The 18,739-nt window shown below is 43.0% G+C and overlaps 1 protein-coding gene across 2 annotated transcripts in view; it reads left to right on the forward strand.

The window, feature by feature from the left end:
- Window positions 1–18,739, forward strand: part of EPHA4 (EPH receptor A4) — a 104,990-nt gene that overhangs the window by 79,093 nt on the left and 7,158 nt on the right. Inside the window, exons 8-16 of one of the 2 annotated variants that reach the window (XM_064386027.1) lie at window positions 868–979; window positions 6,063–6,121; window positions 6,896–7,009; window positions 7,190–7,375; window positions 11,291–11,352; window positions 12,112–12,321; window positions 14,820–14,969; window positions 17,374–17,625; window positions 17,666–17,704. In XM_064386027.1, coding sequence (XP_064242097.1) covers window positions 868–979; window positions 6,063–6,121; window positions 6,896–7,009; window positions 7,190–7,375; window positions 11,291–11,352; window positions 12,112–12,321; window positions 14,820–14,969; window positions 17,374–17,625; window positions 17,666–17,689 — 1,169 coding nt within the window. In that variant the 3' untranslated portion in view covers window positions 17,690–17,704. Of the gene's footprint in view, window positions 1–867; window positions 980–6,062; window positions 6,122–6,895; window positions 7,010–7,189; window positions 7,376–11,290; window positions 11,353–12,111; window positions 12,322–14,819; window positions 14,970–17,373; window positions 17,626–17,665; window positions 17,705–18,739 lie in introns of those variants that run through there. The other variant, XM_064386026.1, reaches the window with a different exon arrangement.

An 18,739-nucleotide genomic window follows, 5' to 3' on the forward strand; every position in this document is an offset into this window, starting at 1 on the left:
ATTGTAGATTCTAGCAGTGACAGTACTGAACTGTGGTATAAGGAAACAGGACCCTCATAAGCACCTGGAAGCCATTGATGCTTGAGAGATTTTGTTTTCTGAAAAATAGACATTTGCACATTTCTGGAATATCTTATTTCAAGGAGAATAGAACCCTGTCACTTCCTTTTACAAGCTATTGGCACAGATCAGTTAGGTGTCCTACATCAGCTCCCATACTTGCACTTTTCTTTAGACAGTTATATAAAGACAAGAATGTTCAAACTATGCTGTCAATAAGGCTTTTCACTTTGCTTAAGGAAACATGCAGATTTAGCCCCCAAAATGTTTGCTTTTCAGTGGCAGAAAGGCACTGTGACCAAACCTATTTTATTTTGGACGTAGAGGTCTCCTTAAATCAAGTTAAGGTCATGCCAGTTAGTGGCAATATCATTCAGGATGTTAACAACTGAAAACAATTCATCAGGAAGAGAGCAGACATTTTAAAATTACTTACTCTGCTAGTGTCAGTTGTGGAGTGATATCTGGTCCTCCCTGAAAGAAAAAGGAGGAGGAAAGAAGAGTGGAAAGCAATTAGAAAGGCAAAAAAAAAATTAGTCATTATACCCTCTGAGCAGCACTGGAGGGGAGAAGGAGAGAGAGTCCTTGTTCCTGGTGAAATGAAGTTTCCCAAATAATTATCAAATATCATGTCTTCAGCTCATTAGCAGTTGGAAAAATTGTGTCAAATGACTATATAGTAAAGACCTGAAAGTAGATGTGAGTGCTACTCTAAACTGCCTTCATAAGCCAGAAAGCCCAATTGAGTGCTACCTAGGTTGATTTTTTGAGGTTGTCTGACACAAATGCTCCCTTTTCTGTTTTCAGTTCCTTCCCCCATCATTGGCGATGGTACCAATCCCACAGTGCTGCTTGTTTCAGTGGCTGGCAGTGTTGTTCTTGTGGTCATTCTCATTGCAGCCTTTGTCATCAGCAGGAGGTAAGAACTTAAGCTTCTCTCTCCCTCTCCCTCTTTCATCAGGGAGCTTTTTGTCTCCTCCAAACAAAGCTAAATTCTTTGATTAGCATCATAAACAGTACATTTGCATTACAAGCCTTCTCCCGTGTAGCTTTGATCTTCTCGACATTAGTACCAAGCAGCATGTGATGTAATGGCAATAGTTCCAGCTCTATTTGCTCTTCAAATGCAAAGCTGATTCCAATAACTGGCATTGAGAAGCAAGCCAGCTAGAGATCTGTGGTTAGTGTAATTTGAAGTTAAGTTTCATGGGTATGGGTACAGTAGATTTTCTTGGACTGACTGCTGACAGACAGGGAACAAACAACGGCAGTTTTGTTAACTAAGCCATCAGACTGCTATGCTGGTGATTCTGTGTTAGTCTATGAGTCTGTACTAGTCCTTCCTGTGTGAGGGGATATCACTGTAAAATGAAGCCACAGTCATTCAGCATCAGATGCAGTAACACAGCAGAACTGCATCGATGGGTATTTCATGGATGCAGCCCCATAATCTTCTACCAAGTGCTTGTTCATTCTCCCAGATTCAACCCAGGCATCAGGAACAATCCTGTGAGTGGGAGGACACTGTAGCAGAAACACAGTGTGAGTGTTTCTGTCTTCATCTTTGTGTTCAATCTCATTTAAAAAGATCAGCATGATCTTGCTTCAGTATAATTTTGAGATAAAACTGCTTGTGTCATTACTGCATCTGAAGCCTGGGATCTGAGCGATGCACATTTTGTCAATCTCTGTTGGTCAGTTTAATGGCATCAGCTGTAAATGCACTCAAACTCCTCTTCATTTGCTGTGTTTAAATTGTCCTGGGGTGCACTTAAGTGACTGTGATTGTAATATCTGGAAAGTAGACATGCATTGTGATCACTTTCTGTGGGTGTTCAACTCAGAGCCTCCATGCTGGCAAGAGCGAAGAACAGAACATATGAAAATGTGGTGTGGAGAGACAGGTTTATTAAAAGCCATTGCAACAGAAAATAGCATCACTGAGCTTGATGACTTAATCTCCTCTCGCTTTTATTGATCACTTTATTATTTAAGGTAGGATTGATAGCAGGATACATTGGATTTCTAATTATGAGTCGCCACCTTGGAGAATTGAGCCTGTCGAGCTGCTTTGAGATGATTCCTTCCCCTTCTCCCCCTATAAAAAAAATGTCTCTTCCCAAGGCTGATAAACACTGCTTGGTGATTGGCCCTCAATGGATCACTCTTTAGAAAATGAACTGTCAACCCCTTGCCCTCGTATTGATTCTCGTTAGGATCGGCCATAAAGCTGTCAGAGGAGAGGCTGCCTGGAGCCAGGTACTGACAGACCTGCAGGGCTCAGACAGGTCTGCCCAGGGCTGTCTGCTCACTTATCTCTGCCCAGAGCCTGCAGTCACACAAAGGCACCCCAGGGCAGGTGGGCAGCAGGGACAAAAGCCCGGTCCAGGCACTGGTGGCAATGGAGATAAAACATCCTGGTGGCCATGGGCTCGGGGATGTCCTGTGGCTCTGCACTGGTCTCAGAGGGGCCATGAAGGGGAAAGACAGAGCAAGATGAATGAAATACTAGGACAGTAAAACTGCTCTGTGCATACTAATGCTGGTTCCTTGCTAATTAATAGCCCTTAATACACAGCTCTCCAGTAGCTGGAAGTAGCTCTCAATAAACAGAATCTACTCTAACATTCACTGTCACTCTAATGATTTTAACCACTATCACAATGTCATTTAGAGGTGTGGACTTTGGGGATATTTCACGATGTTCCTACGCCAGCCGAAGTTAATAGCAAAATAATTATACTTTGTTCCAAAATTACTTCAGATGAGAAAAAGCTTTTCTGTCCAGAGAGTCCCCATGCGAAGGTTTTGTAATCTAACCATGACCTAAAAGTCATATTTGTACAATCAAGCCTGTGCTCTGGCCTGCAGACTTGGCCTCTGTGCATCCACGAGCCAATGTGGGAACAGGGCATGTGCTGTGGGTGCCCACTTTTGAACACTGGGTCATTACTGCTAATTTAGCCTCATGCTTTTTTCAAGACATTGTTCAAGTCCCAAAATTCATCTTTACAGCAGAATTAGTCAAAGGTCTTTGCCTTCAGGCAGCTCAGGCTGTTTGGCTGTGCCTTGCTATGCGAGAACCAATCTGCCTAATGTTCCTTTAAACTTCCCGAGGTTTGGATGGGGACATCCATGGAGCAGCAGGCAGGACATGGGGTGGGTGGTCCTAAACCCTGCTATGAAGGAATGCTGAGGGAAATTGCAGCATCTCAAAATGAGTTGTAAAGGATTCGGGGAAGTGTAAAACAGAGAGAGATACCTTCTAAAAGGGCTTATGTGTAGTAAGGTGGTCTGACCAAATCCTGGTCATCTGAAAGTTTCTCTCAGAAATTCTTCCAGCTGATAAATGGATTTCTCTTTGCTCTGCTGACACATTTGCCCACATTTTTCCGGTGGTGTTGGAGGAGGTGCTCTGCCATCCTGGTCCTGAGCCCCCCATCCCTCTTTGTGCGGGAAGGAGGAGGCGGGAGCAGGGGCATGGCGACCAGGTCCTGCTGTTTCACCTCAGTGCCTGCTAATTCCCCCCGCTGTTAACTCCTCTTCATCACCAGCCCCACCTGTAGCTCTGCCTGTCTCTGACCCCTGCAGCTCCTGAAAGCTTCTGTGTTCTTTTCTGAATGCCGGCTACTTAATCACCAGTGCCCAAATCCCGGTAATTAGGGCATTCAGCTCTGTGACAAAGGCTCCCTTTGCCACTCAGGTGAGCTGCCCCAGAGGCAGCCCCAGCCCTGTGCCCCGTGGCGTGGGGCTCCTGGGCTGCTCTCCAGGACAATGGCACACAGCAGTGTCCTGCCCAAAGCCGGGCAGGAGAGGTCAACAGGTGACACGGTGAGAGGTGGAAGTAGGTAGTTAGTTTAGAAGGTATTATTTAAACTTAATAAGCTACAATTACACTGCTTGAACAGTAATCCCTTTGTTTTCCTCTGCTTTCTGCTGTCTTTTAGTGGGGGAAGGTTATTTTTTAATCTGTTGTGAGGGTGCTTGTACTTTTTAAAAATAAGATAAAGAGAGTTTTTTTCATACTTAAAATGCTTTCATGCAAAGTCTGTTAGCATTCTGTATTTCCCATCTGTGCCTGAACATTAATAAAATTAATTTGAAGCATCCTGATTAAAATGCAGAATCTTCTTTTTCCCTTTTTTCCTTCCATACAATACCTGAAACCATCTCTGCAGTCCCCTTAGCTGGCCTGGACTTTTGTGGCCTTGGGTGAGATTTGTGCTGCCTGTCCCTTCTTACTCAGTTCAGTAGCTGGGAGCAGAACATCATCCCAATATTTCACTCAGCTCTGTTATACCAGTGCTGTAAGTTCTGGGGCAAATAATCTGTTTAAATGGATGTTTGGATCCAGTGTGAGTTTTAATAACTTGCCATTTGTGTTTCAAGAGAAGAAGCTCCCACTGGTTTATGGTTGGATGTGAACCTGCTTTTTTTGTCTGTCCTGTCAATGTTGGGAGCTGCGATGCTTGGTTCAAAGATCAGGTTGTTGTCACATGTCAAAAAGGACTTTTTTTTCTTCTGTTTAATGGTTAATTTGTATTGTTTTATTCTTGGCATAGTGTGTTGTATGACCCAGCAGGAGGACTGCACAGGGAAAGGCTGGGAGTGGCCTCCCAGCTGACAGCAGTGGGAAGCTGCCATTCCCCACAGGGCAGGTGCAGAGTGGGAAGTGAGATGCTTTTTGCTAAGGGGCAGAGGGGTTTTGCTGACAGAAGAGGTCTGGTAAGACTCAGGGAGATTTGCTGCATAATGTCTTTTCTTTCTGTTACCTGTGAGTTTTTTGACCCCTTTTAACTCACATCTTATAGGTCTTTGTTGTACCTGTTCCCATTTTCCTCTTCTCCTTATGCACCATTTTCAGCCCATTAATGAACCCAGTGTCACCCTGCTGTCCCTGGCAGGCCTGGTTGGCCCCTGCCGCACTCCAGGCAGCAGCTGGACATTGCTGGCAGTGCCATTCTCCCTTCCTGTTCTCCAGGCTTGGTTTCTCCTTCTGCCTTCCCTCTTCTCTCCACCCCAGCCTTTTGCCAGTCAGTTCTCCTGGGTCTTGGATTTCCCAGGAACAGGCAAACTGAGAGTAAGCAACAGTAAACCCTTCTCTTCAGCACTGTCTGCTCTGTGCTTGGTTCTGAGCACTCAAGGATGGGTGGGTAAAAGCCCAAATAATTTCTCTGCATCTACATACCACTGAATGCTGGGCAACTTCAAATTCCTACACATTTGGCTGAGCAGTCTCCTAAATATCCTCCCTGATGGACTAACTTCTTGTATCAGCTTTTTGTAGTGCTCCTTGTCCATTGGAGCTGAAAGCTGCCCTAATTAAATGCATAACTAGATTACAGTATCACAGGTGTAGGTGTAGAAGTAGTAATCTATAGAATTAACATAGTCTGCTATGTTGCTTCCTCCAGCTCAGAGAGTTAGTAGAGGAGTTCTGCCATCAGGAGTTCTTCAGCCCCTTCAATTAAGCAGTGATTAAAAGAATAAGCAAAATCCTTGGGATCTTAATTTTTGATGGTCAGGGTTGGTGGTTCTTCCTTTTTTTCTGCTGAGATCCTCATTTCTGTGTTAAGAGACTTGTTTCCAGTTTTAAATTTGCAGTTAAATAAGTGTATTGACGTTGGCATTTGCCTAATGATGTTTGAAAGTCAATCTACCAAAGCACCTCCATGTTGTAGCATTTGAATCCCTGTGTGCTTGGGCAGAAAAGCAATTTGGGCCCTCAACTGCAAAAGTAAGTTTGAAGAAAAAGTAGCTGAAGCACGAACTTCTTTTTCTTTCTTTAAATGCTGAGATACAAGTAGATTTGTGCTTCCTTTGATGCTCTGTTGATGCCAATAACACGTAGGGGAGTGTGAGGATCCTCCTGCCCTGGTTGTGTGTTGTGTCATGGCTGTGGCAGGTGCCAGCAGCTCAAGTCTCTGCAGGTCAGGACAACTGAGCTTGTTCCAGAGTGAGATCCTTCTTTTGCACTCACTTGCTGTGTTTTGTTCTGGCAGGCGCAGTAAGTACAGCAAGGCAAAGCAAGAGGCAGATGAGGAGAAACACTTGAACCAAGGTAAAAGGCCCTGGTGCTTGGGGGTTTTGGTTTGGGTTGTAAAATGTGGCTCATGTTCTGGTGCTCAGGAAATAGGGGATTGGATTCCCCTTGAAGAGAATAAGTTTCTCTTTTCCCCTCTTGCAAACATCCTGCTTTGAAATTTATTTACTTCAATAACAGGGAAAATAGAAGTGTCTGGGTAAAATGTTGTGAGGGTACAGAGAGGAGAAGGGTTTATCAAGTTTTTCCATTGTTCCTTGCCACTGAAAGATACCTGTTCTTAGCCACTTGATTTCTAGGCAGGATTTTCCCCCACAACACTCTTCTAAAACAGTTTCTGAATGGGCCAGAGGCAATCCTGCAGGAAAGGGAATGTGAACTTTGCTGCCTTTTTTCCAGCACTGAATCCTATTGTTACTTCCATGTACCAAACCCAGGACCTGAGCTCAGAATTTCCTGGCTCCCATAGGAAAAAGGGATGTGTTTTAGTCTCACAGGTCCCTGACAGATTATGCTAGTGATTGCAGTGATTTGTAAAGCTCATTAATTGGCCAAAGCCTGATTCCTTACATCAATAATGGGAAATATTAAATGTTTACACTTTAAAATATTGTACTGGGGGGAAAAAAAATACTTAAGTCCTTCCTTCCTTATCAGTCATTCCTGGCTTACAGTACATTTTTATTGTGCACTCTCTTTGCTGTTGTATATCATTAAGGCTTCAGTCTCATATGTTCTGTGTTCAGCAGCATGTAGATCAGTGACTTCAAATAAAACATTTCTGCCTTGCAGGTGTTAGAACATATGTGGATCCTTTTACATATGAGGATCCAAACCAAGCTGTGAGGGAATTTGCCAAAGAAATTGATGCCTCCTGCATAAAGATTGAAAAAGTTATTGGTGTGGGTAAGTGCCAGAACTTTTGCATTTTTTTCTGTAAATATACTTTTAAGTTTGTTTTTAGGGAATGTGTGATCCTATGATTTTTGTATGACAGTTCTCCCAAAAGTACTGACATAACAGTTTGACAACACAAGTGCATGCTTCAGGCTCGTGACCGTGGATTCCTGTGCCTTTTTCTTTAAGGGGAGTTTGGTGAAGTGTGCAGTGGACGTCTCAAAGTGCCCGGAAAAAGAGAGATCTGTGTTGCTATCAAGACTCTAAAAGCTGGTTACACTGATAAACAAAGGAGAGACTTTCTGAGTGAGGCCAGTATCATGGGACAATTTGACCACCCCAATATCATCCACTTGGAAGGTGTAGTTACTAAATGTAAGTAGGTCATTTTCATGACAAGTCCAATTTAGAAGTCACTGAGAAATTAAGTCTGTATGGTGTGTGCTGGCTTTTTTTTTTTCTCCTTCTTACCCTCTTTCCTGTAAAATGACAGATGGAACAGATCCACTGATAGCTAATAGGAGGAAATCAGTGCAGGACAAGTCATTAATCTTGTTGTCAGCTATAAATGGGTTTACGGTTTCAACTGATATTCTATCTGTAGGCAGCTTGTACAAGATTTTGTAGAGGGAATTAATACTGCAGGGGTTGGCTTTTTTTTTTATCCCTTCTTGCTATGCCAAGCAGGCATCTTTCACATCTTTGCTAGACTGAGATGATTGTTACAGGATAGGCAAAAGCAGATGGTGAGCGAAGAATTCAAAATGATGGGGGAAAAACACCAAAACAAAACTACACAGTCGTATGTTTGAAATACAAAGCACAGATGTAAGGAGCAAGCCTTTGAAATGAAGGAAGCTATTTCAGTGTGAAACTTGCTTATTTGTTTTCTCTGATTTATAGGTGTGATAATTTCACTCTGCAGAATTTACCTGGACAACCTTTTTGTTTCCTTTGTTTGGGGTTTTTTAAGTCTGACTGTGCTTTAGAGAGTGATAATGCTTGCTGGGTGCTGTCTCTAGGCTAGAGCTGGAAATGCACCTGTGAGACACCAGTGCTTGGGTCTGAGCTGAAAGGTGCCACTGTCATGGTGTGGGTGTTGTCTCTGCCCAGCTGCCCTGGGCAGCATGGTGGCAAAACCTGGCTCTCATTGCTAATCCTAAAAGACTCCTTGGGTGTTGGGGCTCATGCCCAGGGTAGCATAGAAAGCAGGCAGTGAGCTGCTATCAGAGTGGGCTTTGTGAAGCTCACCTTCTGCAGCATGAGGAACATGAATGCAGGGTATTAATAGTGGGAGCAATTAAAATTTGAGATGGATGAAAAGTTAAAAAGTAAAATATCATTAGAAGAACAAAGTACCTCTCATAAAAGGTTATCAAAACCATCAGTTCCACTGTAAAACTCTGTGCCTCTTGAATGTCAGTGAGAGCTGATACTTGCCCTGCCACTTTTGTGCCTGGAAATCTTACCCCTGCTCATTTGTGTTGCTGTCTCCTGGTCTGCCTTCTCTCAACAGTTGAAAATGGCTCATACAGCGTGTGGCAGTTTGATTTTAAAGGCAAAGAGCAGTTTGGACTAATTTTGGCCATCCTTACTGAGAGCCTCCCTCAAAACTAAAATTAAAATACAGTACTCTGTTTAAATTTGGAAGGTCTGAGTGTCTCTCTCTGTGATTGTTATAACAAAGGGGAGGAGGGCTGTGATCAGGCCACGGTGTTTGCCTCAGACAGAGATTCTTTTAGCACCTCAGTAAAAGAAAGACAACAGGGGAATCTTTGTGTTGCAATCCCACTGAGGCTGGAAGCCCCTGAGCTGCTACAGCTCCAGCACTTATAAATGGCCGTAGGCATTTGCATAATGCAGTTGTCAGTGAATTAAAATGATTGGGAATTTTCTCCGAGGGAGGCGGTGGCAGCTGACCTGGCAGTGCCCCTTTCCTGGCTCCCAGTAAGTGATGCTCCAGCAGCAACACGGCTCCCTTACTGCCAGCTGCACTCCTGGGGAAACAGGGCTACTTAAGAACACATTTATCTCCATTTCTCCATAGGTTTTCTGAATGCTGTGATAAATGGATGCATTTAATAAACTGAAAATTAAAATGTGAGATAAATAGTGGTATAGATGGGGGTTGAGAGAGGCAGCAAAAAACCATGAATAAATTATTGGCTGCTAGTCAAGTACTTTAATAATTGACTCGCTGATGGTAACTTCTCCCTCCTGTCTCTATCCCCCCTCCCCTGCTAAAGAAGTGCCTGAGTAATGAAATTACATGTTAATGCACTGAAAGAGTCTTCCTTTTTTCCCTTCTACGTTGACATAGTATCTTTTGATTGAAGAAGGTTAATTAATACTCATTTAGCTGTATTTGTTCAGTGGAAGGGTGGCCGTCGCTGTTGCAAAGCATAAATGACACAGTGCCATATGCAGATTTGGTTGAAGTTTTTCCCCTTTCTACTCTAGAAATGCTCTTTCTAGCATTTCTAAAGAATGCTTTCAAAGGTGAATTAGAGGGAGGATGATGTTTTATCACATCCTTTTACTTAAGGATGTGCTCAGCCAAGGTCACTCAGCCCTTCATCCAGAGCAGTTTGCTTTATGCAATACCATTGCTTCTCTGCAACATTCAGTAATGGCATTTCACAGGCATGCTAACTTGCATGGGGCCAAACCAGTAATAATTTGGATACCAGCAGGGAAAGGAAGTAAAAGCAGGAGTAGTAAAAGGCCTGTAAAGGATAGGCTGGGACCGGAAAGGTGAAATAAGTAATGATGAGTGAAATAAGTTACGTATCGCACATTGATGTTGGCCTAAGTGAAATGTAGTAAAATGTTCCTACAGTCAGTCCCTATAGCATGTGGTTTTCTAATTAGAAAAAGGTTACTTCAGAACCAGAAATCCCTGACAAATGAAGAGAAAAGAATCTTGGTGAAAGATGCACTGAGGTAGAAACTATTAGGGGAACGTTAAATGCTGCAACATTTCACGGTAGGGTAATTTTTAGAAATGGTTGTTCTGGAGCAGATCCTTGCTGGTGACAGAAGCAAGGAAAAATTAAGTAGTTCTGATACCTCCCATGCAAAGATGCAGTTGAGCTATCTACAGTCTGGGTGACCTGGCCTTTGTAGCCTTCTTTCCCCATGATGTTCCCATATTCAGACCTGCTCCAAGAAGGAAAAGCTGAGTTTCTCTGGGACATCATCTTTTGTTTAGGAAGAAAACTATAGTTCCTGTAGGTAAAGCATGAGAGAGAGGAGGGTTTGCCTTGCCAGACAGCACTGATTGTCAGGTGCTCTTCCTAACAGTGCTCATCTTGGGACTGGGCTTTTGCCATTCAACCTTTGATGAGTTACTTCTCTGCTTCTGCCATTGCTCTTTTGAGATCTTATCAGACCTATTTCTACAAATACCTGCATGTCAAATATGTAGTAGGATTTAACTCCATGAAATAATTAGTGTTCCTTCCATGCACCTAAGTGTTCTCAGTTTCAGCACTGTATGACCTTTATAAAACTCTTAAAGACACCATTAAGCATTATTTGTGTATTTGCTGTTGTTTTAGGCAGGAGAGTGCCTGGAAAGCATCCCCCTGTCAGTATCATTGCATTTCTCCTTGGGGTGCCCAGCTTGGCCCCTGTTGCAGCATGAGGAGCTGGGTGCTGCTGAGCTCTGTGCCCGTGTGTGACACAGGGCTCTGAATCATTTGGCCCCTGGCTGACTTCAGGAGGCAAATGGCTTTGGCTCATTTATAAATAACGAGAGAAACACAGAATACAAATTCGGGGCAGAGAAGGTTGAAAGGAGCAGCCTGCATTTTTCATTCTTGAATCCAGTTGTCTTGGAATATCTTGTAGCTCCTGGCAGCTTCCAGCTTGCCTAAAGCATTGATCTTTCAAAAAAGACAGACAGACAAAAGCATTCAGGAATTTAATTTTCTGCTCTGTAAACAATATATAATACTAAAGAGTTTTGTCAGGTTTGGACAGATCTTTGTTTCTTAGTTCTCAATTATCAATTCACATATTCCTTAGGGAACAGGAGCCACTTTAGTTAAAGACCTTGTCAATGAGTCAACCAAAGGGTTAACCTTCCAAATGAGCCCATTAAATGTTTCTGTCCTGTAATATTTCATCTCTTGCTTCCCACAGCTGAGGCATAAGCTTGGTGCATTTCAAATTAAATTAGATTGTGTAAGCCAGGTGTCTTGGCAGTAAAATCATGTGCAAGCCATTTTTATCCCATTAACATTGGTGTTCATCAAGGAATTGTGTTTTTCTTTCTGCACACTCTAGGTAAACCAGTAATGATCATAACTGAGTACATGGAGAATGGCTCCTTGGATGCCTTCCTCAGGGTAGGTGATTTCTTCAAAAGCTAAGAAGATTTTAGACTGGGAAACCTTTTCTTTTTTCTTTTCTTTTTTCTTTTCTTTTTCTTTTCTTTTTTCTTTTCTTTTTCTTTTCTTTTTTCTTTTCTTTTTCCTTTTCTTTTCTTTTCTTTTCTTTTCTTTTCTTTTCTTTTCTTTTCTTTTCTTTTCTTTTCTTTTCTTTTCTTTTCTTTTCTTTTCTTTTCTTTTCTTTTCTTTTCTTTTCTTTTCTTTTCTTTTCTTTTCTTTTCTTTTCTTTTCTTTTCTTTTCTTTTCTTTTCTTTTTTCTTTTTTCAAAAGATATTGAAACTTGCACAGTTTTAAAGAAATTATGTTTGTACTTGGGAAATTCTATTTTCTGGTGTTGCTTCTATCGAAAACCAGAATAAATATAAAGCAGAAGAATATAAAATAAATTAATTTTTTAAATAGCAGGATGTTAAATAATCCATATTTAATGTGAACAGTTCTGACTTGCTCCATTTTTGAAAGCATTACAGTGCTGTAGACTCATTAAAATCAGATTCATTGCAAACAGGATACTGCATCACTGAAAGCTGATGAACCTCTGGGTTTTTGCTTTACTGGTGAATTATAGACACTGGCGAGGAGAGCGAGGAAATAACATTGCATTTTATTGGAGAGAAGATGGGAATCCGCAGCTCTGCTCTTTGCCAATTTCAGCAGCGGCAATAATGTAGCTTTTAGCTTAATGCTCCGTGATTTTGCTCCTTTCCCCATATGCAGAAGAATGATGGCAGATTCACAGTCATCCAGTTGGTGGGGATGCTGCGTGGCATCGGCTCAGGGATGAAGTACCTGTCTGACATGAGCTACGTGCACCGGGACCTCGCCGCTCGCAACATTCTGGTCAACAGCAACCTGGTCTGCAAAGTGTCTGACTTCGGCATGTCCCGGGTGCTGGAGGACGACCCTGAGGCAGCTTACACCACACGGGTAAGGAGGGAAGGAAAATGGCCATGTTGTCGTGCCTGCATGTTGGTTTTGTCTGACTGTGTGGGAGGTGTCAGTGGTTTGTTTTAAAATAGTCTCAGTCACAAGTGGAAACCTAAATCACAACCTAAAAGTAAACATTGGCCCAAGCTCCCTAGCTCCTATAAATTGATGTGCTGTTACTGCTACAGCACTGGCCACAGCAGTATTTCTTTTCTGGGATGTGACCCACGTATTCCTCTTGTTCCTTCATGATGATACAGCACGTGGCAGGAATCTGATGCCAGAAATTAGAGCCTGGTTTTCTGCTCCTTCTGTTATCTACAAACATGGTTTCCACGTGGCTGCTCATACTCACGTTTGATACAAAAGGTGTACACATGCCACAAAAAAATTAAAAAGATGTATCCACTTTTTCCCATCACAAAGCCAGTCATAAATTTTACCTAAATGGTTTGAAATGGGAAAAATGTTAGGCCTACGTTCCCATTTTTTGTTTCTTTCCCATTTTATCTATATTTCAGCATCCCACTGTTAGGTAATTCTGCTAAAGCCGTTTTAATATGCTGCACAAGGAACAGGGCTAATGCAAGTACTCTGGCCACAAAACAACATCCCAGCCATTACCAGCCTTTGTACCAATACCTCTGATATCAACATGCACCTAAAGAGAAAAATGTTGGTTTATAAAGTCCCCTTTTTTAATTGCTTCTTTTCTTCGTTTTTAAATATCTGCCATTCTCCATCTGTTCTCCCTAGTGCTGAGTTTGTTTGCAGCACTCAGATCTTGCTGTTTAATCCCAACACTCATCCTTTAATGGATTCAGAGCTCATTACAGGGAAGGATAGACTCCTGTAGTATTAAATGCTGGCCAGCCTTGGTATCGCTCACTCATAAGGGTGGCAAGCAGAAGAAGCAGAAGCAGAGGTCTGAAAAGCTGTATTCAGGGAAATCAGAGTTTAGACAAGCACACAAGGGCAAGACAGAAATGACTGAAGTGCTTCTCTTTGAATTTAGCAAGTGAAATTATGGTATTGTTGGCTCTCAGGAGTAAACTAGAGAGAGTCAATGACATTTGCTTTACAGTCATTGTCTTCATTTGGTATCAGTAATGAAGGATCAGGGATATTTGGATTAACTCCACTGTGCTCAAGCAGCTAAATATAAAGAGCTTATTGACAATTTTTAGAGTGACAACCATGTATAAACAATGTCAGTGCATCTGTGTCTGAAAGGAGGAATAAAGCTTTTGCATAACTAGAGAGGCTGCAATAGAATACATTTTTTAAAGCAACATTTTTAAAGAAAATGATGAGTTCTGCTCCTGTTAGTAACTCATTAAAGTGAGAGCATCTTGTAGTCACCAAGGCACATATTGCCACAACCTGATTCACAAAGGCCTGATGCAAAGGCTGAAGCAGCCAGGGGAAGGACCCCTTTTGATTTCCCTTGGCTTTGGAACCAGTCCATATTAAACACTTGAGAGATATAGTAGAACAATATACTACTAAGTATGCACACACTGCACTCAGTTATGGATAAAAGCTATCTAGGAGATGGCTGGGAAAAAAACGACCAAAATAAACTTAATCAAAGAAGCATAAAAGCAAATGAAAAAAATCCAAAACCTTTGTTCAGCTTAAGTCATTCCCCAGATGGAACTGCAGGAAACCAAAAGCTCAATTAAAAACACCTTGCATATTAGCATAAACAAAAGGAGAAATCTCTGGCCTGGGATCACTCAGCTAAGGCAAAATCAGATAAACAGGATGGAGTGAGTTCCTTTTTAAACAGTGTAGGACCTCAGTGGCCCAAATCAGATGGCCAAGTGTTTTTATTTGTTTTAAAAAAAAGTATTGTAAGAAGAGGCAGATTTCTCCAACAGCTATCAAAAGCAGCCTTGTACCCTGGTTTGGTGTTGAACTCATCCTCCAGGGTCTGAGAGAGCCCAGAGGCTGGCTTGCATTCTCACATCTCTGGTAGGAGTTGGGATATTGCCCATGGGAAACACCACTGTATCCATAAATCTTCCCAGTTTATCCTCTCTTTATTTTACCTTTTTGAAAAGCAAAATGTTTATAATCCCATTTTTCTGAAACAGGCCAAACAGGTCAGACAGGCAAGCAAGGAAATAGTAATTAACAGCATGTACTTATTTGTTTTGTCAACTAAATCTCTAATATATACTTTGTAAAACCCCTGGCTCGTTCTCAGGCTTCAGCATAGCCCTAAGCAGAGATCTCTTGGAGGGCTGATAAAAATACATTTAACAATGTACTGGTTCTCCTCCTCGTGCCTAAAGCAAGCAGATGGGCAGCATTGCCTCCTGGCTGGATCTGACGGCTTTATGGCAAGCAGCAGAGAAAGTGGCTGCGTTTTTCAGAAGGGTTCCGGAGATGTACACAAAAAACCATTTTGTACTTCGAATACGTAGAACAGTGTCAGCCACACACAGCACTGCCTTGCCTCACCAGCCTGTGGTTCCTTCCCTTGGTGGCAGGGTGGCAAGATCCCCATCAGGTGGACTGCTCCCGAGGCCATCGCCTACCGCAAGTTCACCTCGGCCAGCGACGTCTGGAGCTACGGCATCGTCATGTGGGAGGTGATGTCCTACGGGGAAAGACCTTACTGGGACATGTCCAACCAGGATGTGAGTGTCCTTCTGAGCTTCCCCTGCCTTTCCCCTCCCCGTGCCTTCATCTGTGTCCCTAGATGTCTGCTGATGTGTTTCTGTGGCAATCGCTATGTAGCTGTAAGATGTTTATTCCAGGCTTTTAAAAAAATGTCATGGGTGGTAGACTCCTGTTTTCTCGGGAACCTCTCTGGAGCTAAAGTTCCTTGAGTACTTCAAGCTTTGTCTAAACTCACAGAATAGGGCATTCTCAAGTTAGGATCTGTATCTTGTGCATGGGGTTTGTTTGGTTTGGTCTGTTAAATGTAAAAAAAATAGCAATTTAAGAAAAATGAGGAAAGGGAAACTAATATATTTAAACTGTCAAATCATAATACTGTCAAAAGAAGGAAAATTTGAATGTTCATATTATATCTTGAGATTACTGAATGTCTTTAAGAGAAAAATACTTGAATGTGATTGGGCTTCCCATTGGTGGTTAATTCTTGAAGCTCCACTATAAGTCCTATAACTCTCTCCACTATAATGTTTATAACTCTTCCAGATGATTTTATTTCTTGTAAGATATCTAAATCAACACATAGGAAATCCTATTCTGATAATCAGTCAGAGCATCCTTGTGACAATGGCATAGCTGCCCCCTGAGGGCATTAAAAAGCAGCTTTTGTAAATGACCATTCTTAAATTATGCATGTCCTGTTTAACTGTACCATCTGGACTACTTCAGTGTGTTCCAAGAGGGACTGTGCACAATGGCTGCTGTTCCAGAAGAGTATTTAATAATAATGCTAATAAGAGCTTTTGCTAATAGAATTTTTATTAAATGGGAAAAAAAATCCCACTGAAAATGAGGCCTAGATTATCCATAATTCTTTTCCCAGGGGATTTACAAGCAAGTAAGGGAAGAAGAAAATGGTAATCTGAATATACAGCCATGGGAGTGGTTAAGGCATTTTACAAGTCATCTGCTTTCTTGTGTAGAGCTGAACGTTTTCAAAGAGTGTCTAGATGTGGATGGCATTTAATCTAAATGGGGGATATAATTTTAATTTCCTTCTGATGTGAAATGTCTCTTCTGGCACCCAATCTTGCCTTCCTTTTGCTAACAGGAAGTCATCAAGACTTAGCAAGAAAATAAAACACCAGATGTGTTTCGGTTATATCAGGCGTGTCTGCAGAGCGCAGTGGAGCTCACTGCAACAAACAGCTGCTTTTATTAGAGCTGTTTATGTTGGGCTGGTGTTCACTGAGACTGTGCCCTGCTAGGCCACGGTGAAAAGCTGGCTTGAACAAGACAGGGAAAGCCAATATTGCTGTCTGTGCACACTCTTTACAGTCCATAGCAGAGATGTGCCTTTTTTTCTTCCTTAATGATGACAAGAGCAGTTCCTCTCACAACAAAGCAGAAGTAGATTTCAAATTATACTCATTGTCTGTTGAATCAAGAGAAATCAAAAGGATCTTCATACTTGCTGGAGGAGTGAGAGCCACTTTATTTGTGGTCACTGAATAGCTGCTAATAATGCAAGCATATCCCTCACCTTGTCCTCCCAGTGGATTTTAGCCACTAATTGGACAAGTCCAGAAGGAGAGAATTTAGTGCAACTCAGTCTCTGAGCACTCTATAGCCTCATGGTGACTCCTGCCAGCAGTGTCATATTGATTAATTCAGATCTGAAGGCTCCTGGGTCATGTCCCTGTCATGTCAGAATTGAGTTCTGGTTGTGTCCCATTCTCCTGAGAGAGCCAAGAAGCTATTAGAGCCTCTGGAGTGCCTTTTAGAGGGTTTGAAGTGATTTCAGTCTGAGTTTCTTTGGGTTCTGTTAAATATGAAATACTTAACTTAAGATGTATTGGACTTTTGTAAAGCTGCACAAAAGGGTTCCCATCTCTGCATTTGTTGGCTCAGAGCATGCAGCAGTGAGAGAACAGGTTCTCTGCAAGACCTCTCTTACTGACAGAGATATGAGCTAGCCCAGGAGGACAGGGGCAAGGGAGTGATCTGCTGTACCTTAAAAATGATGGGGAAAATACAGTCTCAACATAGTGCATCTGAAACTGACTGATAATAAAGGCCTGCTGTAGAGCTGTTGCTTCTCCAGCCCTCTGTCCAACGAGGCTAGTTGCTTATTTCTAACCAGGGCTCTTCTGTCATCCCTGTATCCCATGTGTTTTTTTGTGACAAATTGCCCTGCTGTATCTGATGTCTGCTCTGGGTACACTTTCCATTTTGAGTTGCTGAGGAGAAATGACAGTTCTGAGACCACCAGCTGTCTGAGTCCGAGTGCAATTTTCCATGTTGCATCACTTAACTGGGGATTTGTCACCGTAGTCTGGACGGCCCTAGGATAAACGGTGCTCAGCTGGTGGACTGAGCAGGGTGTGATGTTCTCCGGTGTGTTCCTAACTGTGCCGTTTGCAGGTGATCAAAGCCATCGAGGAGGGGTACCGGCTGCCCCCGCCCATGGACTGCCCCATCGCCCTGCACCAGCTGATGCTGGACTGCTGGCAGAAGGAGCGCAGCGACCGGCCCAAGTTCGGGCAGATCGTCAACATGCTGGACAAGCTCATCCGCAACCCCAACAGCCTGAAGAGGACAGGCAGCGAGAGCTCCAGGTCAGCCCTGCTCTGTCACCCACCAGGGAGCGCAGGGGAGGTGGCACAGGGAGTGCAGGTGACACACACGGGGTGCAGGTGACGCACACGGAGTGCAGGTGACACACACGGGGTGCAGGTGACAGGCAGGTACAGGTGGCACACAGCTCCCAGGGCCAGCCTGCACAGCCACACTGCTCTGCGTGGGTGGGCACAGGGCTCTGCTGGCTCCGTGTGGCCCCCGGGGCACCCAGGCTCACCAGCAGGAAAGGGGAGTGAGCAGAGCTGCTGCTGGATCACACCAATGCTGAGTGAGTTCCCAGCACAGCCTTAAGCACGTCCTGACTCAGGCAAGCTCTGTTGAAAATCCAAGTTTGCTGCTTCTTTCCCCTTCTCCCCCACCGGTGAAAGGGCTTGAGTGGATTGGGTCACCTCAATCAGTGCAGCTAACAGGAGTGATGTGGTTTTCTGCAGGAAAAGCACATCATCAGGTTTTATAAACCCTAAGATTTGTGTAGGATTTGCAAATGAGCGTTGCAGCATTCCAGCCAACGCCTCGCGGGCATTGGGAAGGTGTGGATTAATTTTTATGTGAATTTGAATTTAATTTTGTGGAAAGCCAGTTTCATGTCTCCACCGATCCCGCATTACATTTGTTTTGTTTGCTAGGCATGGTGTACCAGGTACGTGCAAGAGAAGTGCAGCAGGAAGGAAAACTCCCAGAGTTGTAGGGTAAAACCAAAATAGCTTTGTTGGGACAGATCAGCAGTTTGTGTAAGCTGGCGAAACACTGCTGAAGTAATAGGAGCTTTACTGATCTCTGCCAGCTTTGGTCCATTTTTTCCAAATGTCTCTGCTTTGTCAGGTAGATTTGCTTACAGCAAATATGGGGAATAAGTTTAAAAGAAACAAGGAAGATAATAGGAAAATGTTTTTTAGTAGGAGGAAAGGTACAAAAATATGTATCAGACAATACAAAATTAAGTTTCTTGAATCAGTGGGGGAGTAACAGAGATTCTGTCTCAGCCTCCAACAGAACAACATCCTTTTTTAAGCTTGTATGTCCCTTTGTGAGTCTTGCTTACAATGGGACATACAAGCAAGAGGGATCACTAACCCTGTGAGGCCGCTATCACCACCTCTTCCAGATTGCCCTAATTGCACTGGGACCCTGGCAAAAATGTATCCTCCCT

Source organism: Passer domesticus, chromosome 11, assembly GCF_036417665.1.
Source record: "Passer domesticus isolate bPasDom1 chromosome 11, bPasDom1.hap1, whole genome shotgun sequence".
Classification (NCBI taxonomy): domain Eukaryota; kingdom Metazoa; phylum Chordata; class Aves; order Passeriformes; family Passeridae; genus Passer; species Passer domesticus.